Source organism: Sceloporus occidentalis, unplaced genomic scaffold, assembly GCF_023333645.1.
Source record: "Sceloporus occidentalis isolate IW3139 unplaced genomic scaffold, rSceOcc1.0.p SCAF_48, whole genome shotgun sequence".
NCBI lineage: Eukaryota > Metazoa > Chordata > Lepidosauria > Squamata > Phrynosomatidae > Sceloporus > Sceloporus occidentalis.
Genome location: NW_028317028.1, coordinates 4,067,231 through 4,083,094, shown reverse-complemented (window position 1 = coordinate 4,083,094; position 15,864 = coordinate 4,067,231). Strand labels below are relative to the sequence as shown.

General features: G+C 40.7%; 1 protein-coding gene across 1 annotated transcript in view; it reads left to right on the top strand.

The window, feature by feature from the left end:
* Window positions 1-15,864, top strand: part of NCOR2 (nuclear receptor corepressor 2) — a 127,362-nt gene that overhangs the window by 47,701 nt on the left and 63,797 nt on the right. Inside the window, exons 12-15 of the mRNA XM_089491036.1 lie at window positions 550-604; window positions 1,935-2,033; window positions 10,950-11,053; window positions 11,619-11,788. Of these exons, the coding sequence (XP_089347162.1) occupies window positions 550-604; window positions 1,935-2,033; window positions 10,950-11,053; window positions 11,619-11,788 (428 nt within the window). The remainder of the gene's footprint in view (window positions 1-549; window positions 605-1,934; window positions 2,034-10,949; window positions 11,054-11,618; window positions 11,789-15,864) is intronic.

Here is a 15,864-nt window from a genome sequence, read left to right as displayed (position 1 = left end):
AATTCAGATGTGTCTGTGGGAGTTACATTAGAGGCGTCCTCTTGAGGAAAGTGTGTTTAAAAGAATTTTACATGTCTCACCACAGCTTACTCAGACTCATCAGAGATGTTGTGAGTCTCAGATGAATCACTGACCCTTCCTTAAAGGTTAAGTAAAAGCTGAACAGGAGGCTTCAGAAGAAAAGAAAATCACCGAGCATTTTTAAAAGTGGCTACAAATATTTATTGTTTTCTCATAATCCAGACAATTTTTAAGTATTTAGTTTAGAAAATTATGATGGTTCTTTAAATACTAATATATTTAGTCAGGGAAATGGTGGTGACCATCACCAAAGTACCGGGATCTTGTTTTTAACTTATTTGCTAAACTTGCCATAATAGTGTAGCAGCTAATCGAACGGGCCAGTCGGCAAGAACAGGCCATTGATTGCTATGAATAAAAAAAACCGATAATATGATTGTATGCATGTTGGGTGACTGGTTTTCCTTTAAATACAGACATCATAATAATAGGAATATGTACTTTAACATTTCTACTCTTTATTTACAGGTTCATACAACAGCCAAAGAACTTTGTGTTCATTGCATCATTCTTGGAGAGGAAGGTATGTTGTGTGACGGTAACGATCTGTGCCTCAGAAAACATGTTTACAAAAAATTGTATATTTGTTCATAAACATTCACTCTTTGTGGAGAAACCCAGTTACCCATGTTGTAAAATAGTAAGGCAAAAGTGTAATCTTCTTTAACGGTTTATCTTCCCCACACTCTACATTTCTGGCCTCACCAAGCTATGTGACAGCCCTTTCCATCACTAGACATTTGATCTGACTGCACCAAGCCTAGTTTGCCCCAAGAAGCTAGAATTGATGCTTGGTAGGACCTGATACTCAACTAAATACAGGAACACGAGATAATTCAGTGCGCTTTTATTGGTAGCTATAATACTGCTGTAAAGAATAGTCAAAACTCTTTGCCATGTTTTCTGGCTGAGCCAGGGGTGTATCTAATGGTGTGCTGGCTCATCTGGGTGAAAGAGAGAAGGGGGCATTCTATTTTATTAACTGCCGGTGATGTGAAATGCTGATACAGTCACAATAGTAATGGGAACCCGGGAGGCTGTGTACTTTTGAATTTGTGCCAAGCACAGCTTGGGACTCGAGAGACAGCAGGCTTCAGTGTGTGCTTTCTCCTAAGCAGCAGAAATGACTCAGTCACTACCCCTGACTTAGTAACACATCTTCATGTGCATAGCAAAGTGACAGAACAGATGTAATAGAAGGATCACTCTTAATACAGGGCTGGTTTCTCCATTACTTCTGTAGCACTCCCACAGGCAGAGCACTGAATTACCCGGTAGTGATCATGCCGATTATTCCAGGTAGCATTTTATTATTTTTTTAAAAACCAGATATGTACATCAGATCAGCAGGCAACATAATTCTATTTGGAGAAGGCTGACCCACTGCCTGAAGCATTATCTGTTTTACTTGCAATTCCATGTGCAGCCACCAGGGTCTATAGTAAGAAGGACTTTCGGAAGACCTTATTACAGGACCAACGGGCTGGAATTGTCTCCTGGGCTGAATGTTGTCATGAATCATGCCAAAAGCACTCACTTCTTGAATGTGTGAAAAAAATGTTAAATGACTAGAATATTACATTTTGATCAAACCATCGATTGCCGCCATCTCAAAGTTAATGGCACTGATCTTGTTTTTGATAGATCCTGCCAGAGCAGCTTGCTTTTGTATGTACCTGAAATCTTTATGAAAACAAGAGTGACATGAAAGTATTAACAGAGAAAATGAGATTCCTGTTGTGAAATGCTTAATAAAGTTTAAAAAAAATGCCATACTGTGTCCCCATTTGCACCAGAACCCTGTAACAAACATGTATCATTCCCTGTACGTTACCTCTGCATATCTCTTTTAGACTGTGTCGGATTGTGTCCTTTTCTATTACCTGACAAAAAAGAACGAAAACTACAAGAACCTTGTAAGAAGGAATTACCGGCGCCGGGGTAAAAATCAGGTAAGGAACCTGTTGTCACATTGACTGCAAGCACAGCTTGATGGTCATGTGTGTCCTTGTTCTGTGACGGTTATATGTTATACACGCTGCTGGCTGTTACTTTGACCTGGTGCAAGTAACTTGGCACAGTCACAACTCAAAGGGTAAAAAAACATAAACTTGTTTATTACCATTCCTTACCAGTTTCCAAATGTTATAATGTTGTTGGAAACTTTTAACTCCTTCTTTACTGAGGGTGTTTTCTGCCCAAACACCTTAGACTTTTTCAACATTTTATTAGTTTCCTTAACCACGATTCTCCTTTCTTTTCATGCACCCACACAAATTGTATATTGTTTTTTCAAGGACGGAAAGAGCTTTCTTTTGATACCAACATTCAGTATGAATAATACTTTCAAAATTAAAATGTTTAAAAAAAAACCAAAAACATTTTCTAATGTTTTACTAAAAAAATTCCTCCCCGAAGCAGTTCAGTTGACCAAAATTCCACAAAATATATTGTGGTTTTTTCCATTGTTTTTTGGAAGTTACAGGGCAAAAAAAAATGTCGTTCCCTTTTCCAATTTATTTTTTTGCAGCCTAGGTCTTACTTGGGGCTGTTCAGCAGCCCACCATCTCAAAATACCCACACATATAAGTATATATTTTTGGAGCGAAGACAAGCCAGGGTATTTCACTAGGAGCATTTGGATGCTTATGTTATCATTTTGGTAACCTGTCCCTGGCAAAGGGAGCCGTAATGTTATTTTTGTTTGCCAAACCTTTTATGTTTCTTAGGATTGTTTGCGCTGATTATGTGTAACTGGAGGAAAACCCACTGCAAAGTATTCAGCTGCATCTCCAGATTGCAGACATTTTTGACTGCCCCATAGTGATATAAAAGATACTTAATAAAATACATGGTCTGCTGCAACATTCAGCATTCCTTCATCCCTCACATCCAGTCCCTCACCAAATCCTGCCTCCTCCACCTGAAAAACATCGCCCAAATCCCCCATTTCCTCACACAAGAAACCTCCAAGTTACTAATCCACTCCCTTGTGATATCCCGCCTGGATTATTGTAACTCCCTACTAACCGGTCTCCCCCTCTCCCACCTGTCACTGCTTCAACACTGCAGCTAGATTAATTTAATCTGCCGCCGCTCCACTATGCCAATCACTTTATTGCCTCCCCATACCCTTCAGAATCAAATTTAAACTTCTGAACCTGACCTATAGAGCCCTCAACAACTCTGCACCCCTTTACATCTCAACCCTCCTCTCCAAATACACCCCTACCCGCCCCCTTCGCTCCTCTCACGACCTGCGGCTTTCTTCTACTGTTGTTACCCCTTCCCAGTCCCGTATTCAGGATTTCACCCGCGCCGCACCCCTCCTGTGGAATTCCCTTCCCCGTTCCGTCAGACTTTCTGCCTCATACGCAACTTTCAAAACCTCTCTGAAAACCCACCTGTTCAGGGAAGCGTGCAACATTCCTTCTGATTACTCCCAACCATCATCATAATCAATCCATCTGAACAATCAACAGCGTCAACACATCATCACAACCAGATCAACTCATCCCCATCCAAGCAGTCCTCTCCTATTGTCTCACGCCCCTCAACCACTGACTAGATTGTAAGATCGCAAGAGCACCAGTTTGTTATTGTATGTGTTTATAAATTGTTGTACTGACTATAACAGTGCTGCGGAATCTGCCTGCGCTTTATAAGTAAATGTTATGTAAAATAGGCTTACCTATGTGTAACACATTTGTCTTGTAACTACTTAAAAACAAAACCAACAATATTAGGTAAATACAAAGTATACAGGGCAGGAAAATGTATTCCATTCATGTATTCTTTGTACAAGCAGAGTTACGGCTAGATGTTGACACCAGAAACATGGGTTGTATTATTTTAGAAAAGGTCTTTTATGGTCTGAGTTTCTTATTAGAAAGTCAGGCTTGTTTCAGGGGAACCTGACAAAGGTCTCCATCACATATATTACCACCATCGCATGCAACCAGCGAAAGAGTTGCATGTGCTTCTTGGCATGTATATCATCACTATTCATTTGTTCTCATAATCTGGAGCCCTGGGCCATGGGTATGTATAGAACATCCATAAGCAACCGTGGAACCTAACAGTTCAGTGTTGTGTCAGAGCCCAAAAATCGATGGCCTGGTACCGTTTTATTTTGAATTATTAAACCTAGTCAGAGCCTGGCTGGATTGTAGAAAAAGTATAATTATATATTCACAGTGCCCGCCATTTTACATTTACTCCCCCTTCACATATATACTTGGCGTTAACTGCTGGGATTCTGCAGCTTCCAATATAACAAATCAGTCAATATACTATTTATAAAAAAAAATTGCATTGTGAGTAAATGGTGCAGCCAACAAACAGTGTAAAGCTTGGCAATAAAACATGACGCAAAAAATTTATCCGATTTTTTGTGGGAAGGGTCTTGGCATCGAGCTGGTTTAATGCTATATTTATACATTTACTACGTTGTCCAGAATAAGTATTTTCTGCTTTCCAGGCTGCGGTGGAGTAGGGTGCAGGCGTAAATGCGTGAGGGGTAAATGAAACGGCTTTTTGGTTTCTTTAGTCCGGGTAATCTGGTTTTCGCGCGTATTCGGTTTCTGTACCTCACACTCGTGATGAATCAGAGGGAGAGCTGCTGCTGCCGTGGCGGGAATGCTGTGGTTAGTGTGTGAGGCTGAGCTATGCACATGGCCAGGAAGTGCGGGGCAGCTCCCCGGCTGAGGGCAGGCGGCAGTCTGTGAGCTATGGGCTCATACGAGCAGTCTGCGAGTCGGAGTTAGCTGGAGGTAAGTCTGTGGGTAGCGGGAGGGCCAGCGCTCCGTGCCCTGCTTTACCTCCCACTCCCTCCGTACATAGCATAACCCACTCGTGTACTTTCTTACCGTGATTCCTTTCCTGTTTCCTCCCACTTACTTTTCCTTCCCCTATACCTCCTGCTTACGGTCTCAGCACCTCCTGACACCCCCCCATCCTTCTAAGCCCCCCCCCTTTTCACTGTTTTGTCCCGAACAAGTAACCCATTGTTTGCGCGGAATGTCATCCCTTCTCTTGCGTTTAACATGTCACGGATTGCTCTGTGGCGCTTGGTGTTCCTGACCTCCCCCCGCATATGACTTTCAAGTTAGCGCTGTGGCAGGGACACTCTACCAATCAGGCTTTAAATGGACGATGCCACAAAGGTGGTGGGGGGGGTTCTAATTACTTGAAGTAAACATTGCGAGTGGGATGTTCCGCTATCGAGATGTGAGCAGCGACCTTCGTGACTCGTGACGGTTTCTTAAGTAGGAAACACTAGAGCCCGCGGGCCCCACCCCCTCACCCTGTCTAGACTTATGCAGTAACATTCGTATGGGGGGGGCGCGCCTGTATTGACTTTTTAAGCAAAGTGAAAGTAGTTAACCCTTTGTCCCATTTAACCTGTGACAGCCAAGCACTTATAAGTAGCGTCTTTTTAACTCCTGGGCAGACTGGGGTTAAGGGGAGTGGTGTAATCGGCGGGGCGGCGGCGGGATGGTGCCCAGTGTGTGTGACCCTGCCTCCCACAGCTCTTTTTTCCAGCGCTCTGTATCAGCCCAGAAAGTGGAGCAAAGGTGAGCAGATGGTTTGTGTTACACTAACGCTGTCAGAGCTCTGTGGATGACAGCCCTCCAGGGGTGTCTGCAGACTTTAACCCTGTGTGTGACACACTGCTCTGCACCACATCATTTGATCATATGCTTATGTGTATAGTGGAGGGCTTTTTGTAGAGGATCTACACTGTAGACACATCTGTTTTATTTGGGGCTTAATGGTAATGCTTGCTAATTTTACTGTCTGAATGCCGGAGGGTAACACGTGCCTTGTTGCTTCCTAATCGTTACTATTGGGCTTTGTGAGCGTTCTGATACTTTGATGTATTTAACTTTAGGATCTGATGCGTTATAGAAGCTTGACACATCGTGAAGTGTGTTGTCTGAGTCAGACAGAGCTTTAGCTGAATCAGTCATCAATACTGCTGGGTATTCAAGATTTACAACAGGGGAAATAGCTTTTTATGAAGGTGACCTTGATCTATAAATGTAGCATTTTCAGGTCCCATTTTCTTTCAGACTTAAGCCATTTAACGCACACACTTCAATTAATAGACGTGATATAATTTGTCAATGATGTCTCATTGTCGGTGAGTAAGACCTCCGCTGGAAACACACCCGAGTATTATAGATGACGTTTACACTTGGCAGAGACCGGAGAATGGATTTTTAGACGCTCATTGACCGTAAGAATGGAATACAGAGTTTGGAAACACATGGTGATCCAGCAGCAGTACTGTGATGCGTTATAAACGTTATGGAGCGTCGTAGGAGAAAGTTACTGAATCCCAGCCACCCAATAGTTTATTACACAACGGCGTGTCTGCTTTGGGTGTTTTATTACCCATGATTGGATAAGTTGTTGAAGCCAATATATATAATTTTATAATAGTGACCTGGTTGAGGCTGCTGTACCTACACAATGTGGATCATGGCTTGTTATACAAGGACTGCAATTGTATCATGTCCTTACTTTGGTTATACAATCGGTGTGATAAGTGTGATATTGAAATTATTGTAAAAGCTATAAAGCCACTTTTTGGGCCTTGTTCTCTTTATGGGTTCTGCATCATACGTATCTGTGCAAATTTAAATATTTCATAGGCTCTGATAAGCCATACCCCAAGGGAGACTATGATAGCATTATATAAACTGATATAGGTGAAGTTAGTTTGAAATATAAGTGGACAGGTGACCTGAAAGGACCATTTAATGACAAAATGCCTTATACAACACTTAATCAATACAGTTATAAAACTGTTTATTCCCCCATTAGTTGAGATACGCAACATTTAGGAAATTAAAAGCATATTTTACTATTGAAAGCTATGATATGGCCTTTCATGGGGCAAGTGACTTGTTTTCCTGTTAACCAACAGATTCAGGACCAGGGAGCACTTGCAACTCTGTAAATTGAACAAAAAAGGCATACAAGGGCAATTCGCTAAATAAATAAAAGCTTTTGTGTCTATTAAACAGCTGAACCATTGAGGAAAATGTAAACAAAACATACAAGCCACAACAAGTGATTTAAAAAAATAAATAAATATCAGGACGTAAAGATCTGAACCTAAAAAGTGTGAACATTAGAATAATGGAGCATACAAAACACAAATCCATTGTCCTTGTCAGTCTGGATTATTCTGCAGTGCCATGAAAAAGTGTTCACATCGCACATCGGTTGCCTCATAGTAGCCAATTACAAATAGAACAGCAACACTTTCTTTGACATTTGATTTGAAAACACTGAAACCCCAAATCAATAATTTAAAAGTTGAAAAAAAAAAAAATAGAAATCAAAGTTTGTGTGTAAGTAATATGAAATAATATGTAAGATATCTGGATGATTTTGTAGTGCATCCGTACTAAGAAGCATATGTATCCCTGAAACAGTAGACAGACAGAGGGCACGTATAACTTAAAGAAAATTTTGACTACAGAAAGAATGGAAAAGACTCAAATACGAAGAGTGAAACAACTTCCAACCAACAGAGGGGCAACTTTAACCCCTTAATGACAATTGCCGGTCCTGGCACGGCACGGAAAAGCATGTGCTTTACGACAATTGACGTGCCAGGACCGGCACGTCTTTAAACGGGTGCAGAAAGCGATCTACTATCGCTTTCTGCACCCAAAAAGCGTTGCTGAATGCCTCGACCTCGAGGCATTCAGCAACGCCGCGATCGGCACGAAGGGGCCATCTCTGGCCCCTCCACGGGGCGTCAACATCCGCCATACTTTGTATGGCGGCGGACGCCCGTTTTAAAAGCGTTTAGGAGGCGATCGACGATCGCCTCCTAAACTTAAATGGTGTCGCTGGAATGCCTCGATCAGGAGGCATCCAGCGACACCAAACACTAACCTTTTGATGGGCTGTGACCGCTCCGGAGAGCGGTCACAGCCGCAGCTGCCGGCAATCTTCGCCATCAAGGAAGATGGCCGCCGTCCTGTAACAGGAACCACAAATTTTAAAAGTTCGCTAGATGGTCCAGACCATCTAGAGAACTTTGGCTCCACTTGCAGGTTGAATACAGGTACTGCATTCACCATGCAAGTCAATGGAGCCCAGCTTTCTAATCACAGTGTGATTAGTAAAAATAAATTAAAAAATAAAATAAAATTAATAATAATTAGAAAAAAATAGTAAAAAAACAGTAAAATGTAAAAATCATTTCCCACTGATGTCACTATCAGGGGAACCTCCAAGTTGAAAAAAAATGTTAAATTTTTTTTAAAAAAAAATAATAAAAAAAAAATATATATATATATAAAAAATATATTTTTGTGAGCAAGTCCTAAAATTAGCATATTAGCTTAAAACAATTCTCGCATGGAAAGAGTTAAAATACTGGCATATTAAATGCCCGTGGGGTGTCTACTTTTAAAAAATGTATGATTTGATGGGGTAAATTGAATTGGCCGGGTTCAACAACGTCCCAATTAACACGGGGGGAAGGATGGCCACACATCTAATTTCCAATTAGAAAAATGCACACGTACCAAATGTGGCCTTTTAGTTCCCCCCAAAAATGACACACCCATGCATGTGGGGTATCACTGCACTCAGGAGATGTTGCTGAACACATTATGGGGTGTCGTGTGACAGCGGCATATACCAGGAGCTGTAAATTCATACATAAAGTAGGTGTGTGTGGGGAAAAATACACACACAAAAATATTACTGCAAACTTTGAAAAAATGCTGGTGGTAAAATATGTGCATGCAAAGAGTTAAAATACCAGCATTTAAAATACCCTGTGGTGTCTAGTTTTGAAAAATATATGGTTTTGTTGGGCACACTGAAATGGCCTGGCTCAAAGATGTACCAAATAGGGCATGGGCAGTGGATCCCAAATGCCAAAGTTCAACATTGAAAAAAGCGCATGCCCCAAATGTGGCCCTTTTGCCCCAAAACAGCCAGGCAAAATCATTCATGTGAGGTATCGCTGTACTCAGGAGATGTTGCTGAACACATATTGGGGTGTTTTGTGATAGTGACATATACGAGAACATTTTAATTCATACCTGAATTAAAATGTGTGTGGAAAACCAAATGCAAAAAAATGACTACCACAAAGTTTGACAAAGACTGGTGGTAGATATGGTGCATGGAAAGAGTTAAAATACTAGCATTTGAAATACCCTGGGGTGTCTAGTTTTCAAAAATATATGGGTTTATTGGGCACACTGAAATGGCCCGGCTCAAAGATGTACCAAATAGGGCATGGGCAGTGGATCCCCAAATGCCAAAGTTCAACATTGAAAAATGCGCATGCCCCAAATGTGGCCCTTTTGCCCCCAAACAGCCAGGCAAAATCATTCATGTGGGGTATCGCTGCGCTCAGGAGATGTTGCTGAACACATATTGGGGTGTTTTGTGATAGTGACATAAACTAGAACATTTTAATTCATACCTGACGTAAAATGTGTATGACAAAACAAATGCAAAAAAATGACTACCATAAAGTTTGACAAAGACTGGTGGTAGATATGGTGCATGGAAAGAGTTAAAATACTAGCATTTGGAATACCCTGGGCTGTCTAGTTTTCAAAAATATATGACTTGATGGGGTAAATTGCATTGGCCGGGTTCAAAGATACCCGAAATGGCACATGGGGGGAAGAATTACCAGATTTGGAAAAAATGGCTTTGAAATAGCAAAACGCTACCTGTACTTATTGCCCCATAATGGGTAGAAAAAAGCAAAAAAACATAAAAACATTGGGTATTTCTAAACTCAGGACAAATAGTAGAATCTATTTAGCAGGTTTTTTCATTACCTTTTATAGATGAGTAAAAGATTTTTCAACTAAAAGTTAGAAACAGTCATTTTTTTCTAAATTTTTCACCATATTTTATAATTTTTTTAATAGTAAATAATATGATACAATCAAAACAATGTCATCTAAAGAAAGCCCTTCTTGTCCTGAAAAAAACAATATCTAATGTGTGTGGGTTCAGTAAACGGGAAAGAAGAAAATTACAGCTAAACACAAGCAGCGCAGAAATGTTAAAAAGGCCATTGTCACAAAGGGTACAAAAAGTAAAATCAGCCTTTGTCTCGAAGGGGTTAAAAAGACTGGCTTCTAGCTGTCGCAACCGGACCGGACGGTCCTTATCTGCCGTCGAATTCTATGTTTCTCTGTAACACAAACACATAACAATGCTGCATGCGCGGAAGCTAGCAGAACGAGGCGCTTGGTTCGCAGTATGAAAGTCCTCATTCAGATCCACTTTTGGACTGCTGGCTCGCGACATCACCCCCTCTAACGCTTTTCACTCCTGTCTTGCCTTCTTCAAAGCGGTGACGAGTGGTAGTATTATTCGCAGGGCGTTCCGAACTAGTGGTGCCTGTTATTGGAGCTGAGAAATGTGCAGTGCATGCCGCCATTACCGCAAGGTGGCTCCATAACAGACACTTCTTGCCTATTGCATCCATGTAAGGATGAATGAAGGCGTGTAGAAGGTCTTCTAAATTGAAGACGGTTTCTAAACTTGCGTTGCGTATACCCAATGGGATAATTCACTGCACCTTGAAATCAGACGTTAATGGTTAATTTGTTGTAGATATCTTTCAAGTAAAATGCTAATATTGGTGGTGCCACATGTCGGTACTAGTATTCACTCATACGTCTGAGACACCTTGCTTTATAAAACATGCAAAATATAAGAACGTTATGAGTTTCCTTTTAATGATTTTTTCTGTCTTCCATGCAGAGCGTGTGTTCTGTATTGTACAGAGGAATGCTGTGGAACTATCCATGTAACTTGTTAAATTCTTTTTTTTTTTTTTTTTTTATTTACTTCAGCAGCAGATGCCACGGAATAACCAAGAAGAGAAAGATGAAAAAGAGAAGGAGGCCGACAAAGAGGAATACAAGCAGGATCTGGAAAATGACAAAGATGAACTTGGAAAGTATGTTGCTCTTTCTATGGGTTTGAGCTGCAGACTGTCATGAAAGTCACGGTATAATATGCAGATATGATTTAGACCTAAAAATGTACATCTAATGGCTTTTCTTCTCTGCACATGTTTCTATGCAAACCCCATTAATTGAGTTTCAATTTAAGAGTGAAACTAATGTTTTAATGCCCTGTAAGAGATCCGTCTATCCGGATCAGAATCCCCATTTCGCTCTCACCACTTTTCGAGATCTTTACAAAAATCTCATAAAGTGATCTTGAGCAAAAACACCAGCAGCGGTGCCTGAATATGCTCTTCAGGGGGTTGCTGTGTGACTTGATGGAAAGAAAATAAATAACATATTTTGAAATGTACATCTGTTACGATTTGACTTGTTAATGAAATGCATTTAGTCTTCTGTGTTATATCATTGTTTGATTACGTTACACTGTTATTCCATCTGAGTGCTCACTAGTAGCTATGGGTTTAGTAATTGTATCTGTCAGTGTGGCGGTGTTATGTCAGTTCTCTATTTTTTTGGCACATAAACATAATTGTCAAACTGTTTTTTTCCTAGAGAGAAGAATGATGATACATCAGGTGAAGAAAATGATGATAAAGAAACAGTAACAGCCAAAGGTCGCAAAACTGCAAACAGCCAGGGCCGCCGGAAAGGTCGAATTACGCGTTCCATGGCCAATGAGGCAAACGAAGAATCCTCTGCTCCACAGCAGAATGCAGATTTGGGTAAGCCTTTTCCTACACTGCACAGTACATTGCAAAGCACTTAATACTATAGAAACACTTGCATATTCTTTACTTCCTCGGGGAAATATACGCCAGTGGTCTATAAAAGCCATTGAGTACTGTTAAATGGTCCATGGTGGGACAACATTTTGCAGTGAAGCCAACGTGAGTTGGCATCAGTGCTTGAATTCCGGTGATAAGTTGTCTGCTCATGGCAGATTCACTTTAATGCCAAATACAGGAACGTATATGAACAAGAGGGCAGGCGACTGGAAGGTTAAATGTAGATGTGTATATGTGATTAGGTTTTGAAGGTCTGTCACAGAAGGTATTACTTGTGATTCCCATCTTCGTGCTAATAATGTTTTTGCTGTAATGAAGATTTCCAGGGTGTTAATAATGCATCATTAAATAAATGATAGCCCTATAGTTTATCTAAAACAAAATAAAAATAAAGCACTCACCTGACGTGGAAGAGTCAGTCCTGATGTAGCACATGCTCTCCTCCTCTATGGTCTGACATTTCTCGACACTGTTGGCTGTTTGAAGTGGCCAGTCGGTGGCAGGCCCATGTCCCCATTAAAATAAATGGGAGTGCTTTACACACGTGTGTACAGGGATGTAAAGATGTTTTTAAACAGAAAAAAATGTAAGGAGACCATGCAGCTGTCATATGCATTAAAGTGCATATGTTGGCTGGATTGTCCCTTAAAATGACCACTCCAACTCTACTTTCATATTAAATGCATATTGCAGTCCAATTTGTATGGACTCTGGAGCTTCAGCATCTTTTTAATGTAAGTAGTTTATTTCTGTACAGGTTGAAGAATGCAATAAAAGTACTTAATTGTTAGGGATGAATGGGAAACTGAAGTGTCCCTGTAATAGTACATTCAATCTTCTCCTCTTTAACAGAAGCTTGTCTGTTTCTCACTGAATGGCGCATGTACGTAACTGAATGTGTTATGTGCCCATGAAAGACTGTGCTCGTGTTGGTGACTCTTTGCACAAGGCTTATGTCTGTGTGACTTAGCGGGGCTTGTCTTTTTTTTTTTTTTTGCTTTTTCTATTTTTAGGGTATAGCCATCAACGTTTCAGTTTTTTTCAGTTTAGCAAACCAAATAATCTAAATACAATACAATATTTGTTTATTTTTCAGCTCACGGCTAAACCATTGCGGTTCATTTAAAACCCTGATGGCTGAAGTATCAACAGAAGTGGTCCTCTGTCTGGTACATCAGCTTTGTAGCTTAGTCAAGTGATACATTTAAGCAAACCTGTCTAAATCCATTCTTTATACACAGACACAAAGAGCGCATGGCATTTATCTAGAGGGGCCCCCCCTGTTTGACCCCTTAATTAGCACTAATTTACCATCAGCACCTAAACTAAACGTGCATCACCCTATGCTGTTTAATCCATTCAAACAGTAGAAATCCATGTCCTTCCCAGATTCTCTTGTGATGCAGTTGTCAATAGCTTCTGTATGTAATTGCTGCAAGTGTTTTTCTCAAGCATAACACAGCCTTTCAGATCAGAATCCCAGATTTGATGAAGAAACAATTTGTATCCACGGTGTGTACGTCAAATGTCGGTCTTCCTGATGATGCCTCAGGCGGTACTATGATTGACACTTTACTGATTCCCCATATGAGCCAGTTTATCTATGCAGAAACCTACCCACCGTCTCGTGTGTCTGTCCTACTTTTGTGTCTGCCTGGTATGTCACATTGCAGGCCTGCAAGTAACTCCATGCGTACATTGAGCTGTATTTCAACAACACAATTTTAGCTTTGACGAAGGGTGTGTTTTCGTTGTTCAGCCCAAATACCGAACATACAAACATGGCGTTGGCAAAACGTATACAAAGATGAAGACACACAACACGAAGAATCTTCGTTTACTAATCTCCCTGGTCCCTTTCCCATCTAGCCTAAGTTATCTACGCAGCATTGCAGGGGTTAACGGGAGCAGAAATCCGTAGGAGCGTCTCTTGTCTTGTCTGCCATCAACCAATGGCAAAGGAGCTCCCTGCCGGCGACCAATGGAGTCGCCCATACAGACCTTTAACTCATGGAGCGGGGAGACCAATGGTCTCCCCAGGCAGCGGCTCCAGGATTCTAAAAGTCTGTACGAGCTACTCTATTGGTTGCCAGCTGGGGGCTCGTCTGCCGTCAACCAATGAAGTGCAGGTGCACTAAAATCCTGGCGGCCACGAACACGAAGAATGTACACGAATATTCGCCCAAACCAAACACAGGAACGGGTGAATATTTGTGGAATCCGAATAATTTTTCCCCACGAAGACGAACACGAAGAGTTGGCCGGCTCCCAAGTCTAATATGTAGTATTATATAACGTTTTAAGACTTCAGAGGTCCCTTTTGCATGCGCAAATAAGAAATCTAAAGAAATCAGACACTTCAAGATCAAATTAAATGTAGTTTTGTTTCTTTATTTTAAACGGCTACTGTATATCATAATATTTAGTAGCGCAGGAAGTTAAGTCAGGGATTACTTCCTTTTTCCATCCTGTTAAAACTCAAAATAACCCTGCTTCTTGTGTCGATCGTGCCAACAAATCAATCGCTTATTGATGTAATTTTTGTAGTTAGTACTGTACAAACTAAAAATGTATGTTGAGTTGTCTGCCGTTTCGTTGTATATAACATATGTTGAATAGTGAGAAATCAGTGTTACTTATGCAGTTCTGAGTTCTCGCCACATGAGGGACCATGCTACTCCCACCATCCCAAACTTTTAGTTTTTTTTCCTTTTGTAGTTTTGTTGGCTATAAGGTGTGTAAAAAAAGCTATGTTAGGCAGTACCTAATCCATAAATGTAGGGATACTGGAATCGTGACAAATTTAGTTCTATAAACACAAATTGTAAGTGGTTCAAAATGGTATGAAACTGGTTGTGACAAACAAAGAAAAGGAATCCCAGCACTCCAAACGGCTTCCAATCTTTAGGATACTTTTATTTAAGAGAAAGCAAAAAACAAAAAGCAACGTTTTGACCAAACAGGGCCTTTGTCAAAAGCCCTGTATGGCCGAAACGTTGCTCTTTTTTGCCTTCTCTTAAATGAAGTATCCTAAAGCTTGGAAGCCGTGTGGAGTGCTGGGATTCCTTTTCTTTGTTTGTGGGCTTCAAGAGGGTTTATGCTGTCCCTTTTTTTCCTGCTAGCATCCAGCTTCCTGGGAGTTGAGTGCAGAACCATTTTTGTGAAACTGGTTGTGAGTCACACTTTACCCTTTCAACCCATTAGGGTCTTAATAAGTACAGGGGATGTGTTACCTTTAAGAAAGAAAAAAAGAACCTGACCTGAAATTTTAGTGGGGTAGGACTGCCGGAATAAAGAGGAAGTCACTTACAGGAAGAATGGTAAATTAATCAGTGAGGATAATGACTAGTAAAGAAATTCTATAGAGGCATTTCTGGTTTGCCTGGATATTTAGCTTCCTATTGGCTTGGATCTTATTCACAGATTCCTTTCAGATCATGGTAAGGGAGAATGATGAGCTTTGTGTTAGTTTTCTGGTCAGATCCACACCAATGAATTAAGACTGTTTGCATCTGTTGAAACATACCAGTATGGGCATATCTTAAAAACAATCCTGCCCTACATCCCAAACTTGAAAATATACTTGGAAGTTAGAGCAAGCAACCAGATATAGTCTGTTGTAATAACAGCTTGAAAGGTAATGTTAGGCGAGAGGGTAAGCGTCTGTGTTACCTGCCAGGACATCCTCCGCTTATTGTTGAAGCCATTCTGTTTCCCTGGAGAGTATGCATTTGTCACATGCACTCCTCCTTTCTGCTCAAGCAGCTAAGAGGAGATTGATACGATAACACTCATTTACTGTAAAATATTAAAGCCGACATGGCCTACTTCCAGCCAGGAGATACATAATCAAGACCTTGGTACAATGTAAGTGGGGCTATTGCTCTAATAGCTGCCATTGCCTAATAATTCATCATCATTAATTGTGATGAAAGCACTTAGACAAAATGTTCAGATGCTACCGCAATCTGAATATTAAAAGACTTTAAGTTTGCAATTTGTGTAATTGGAAG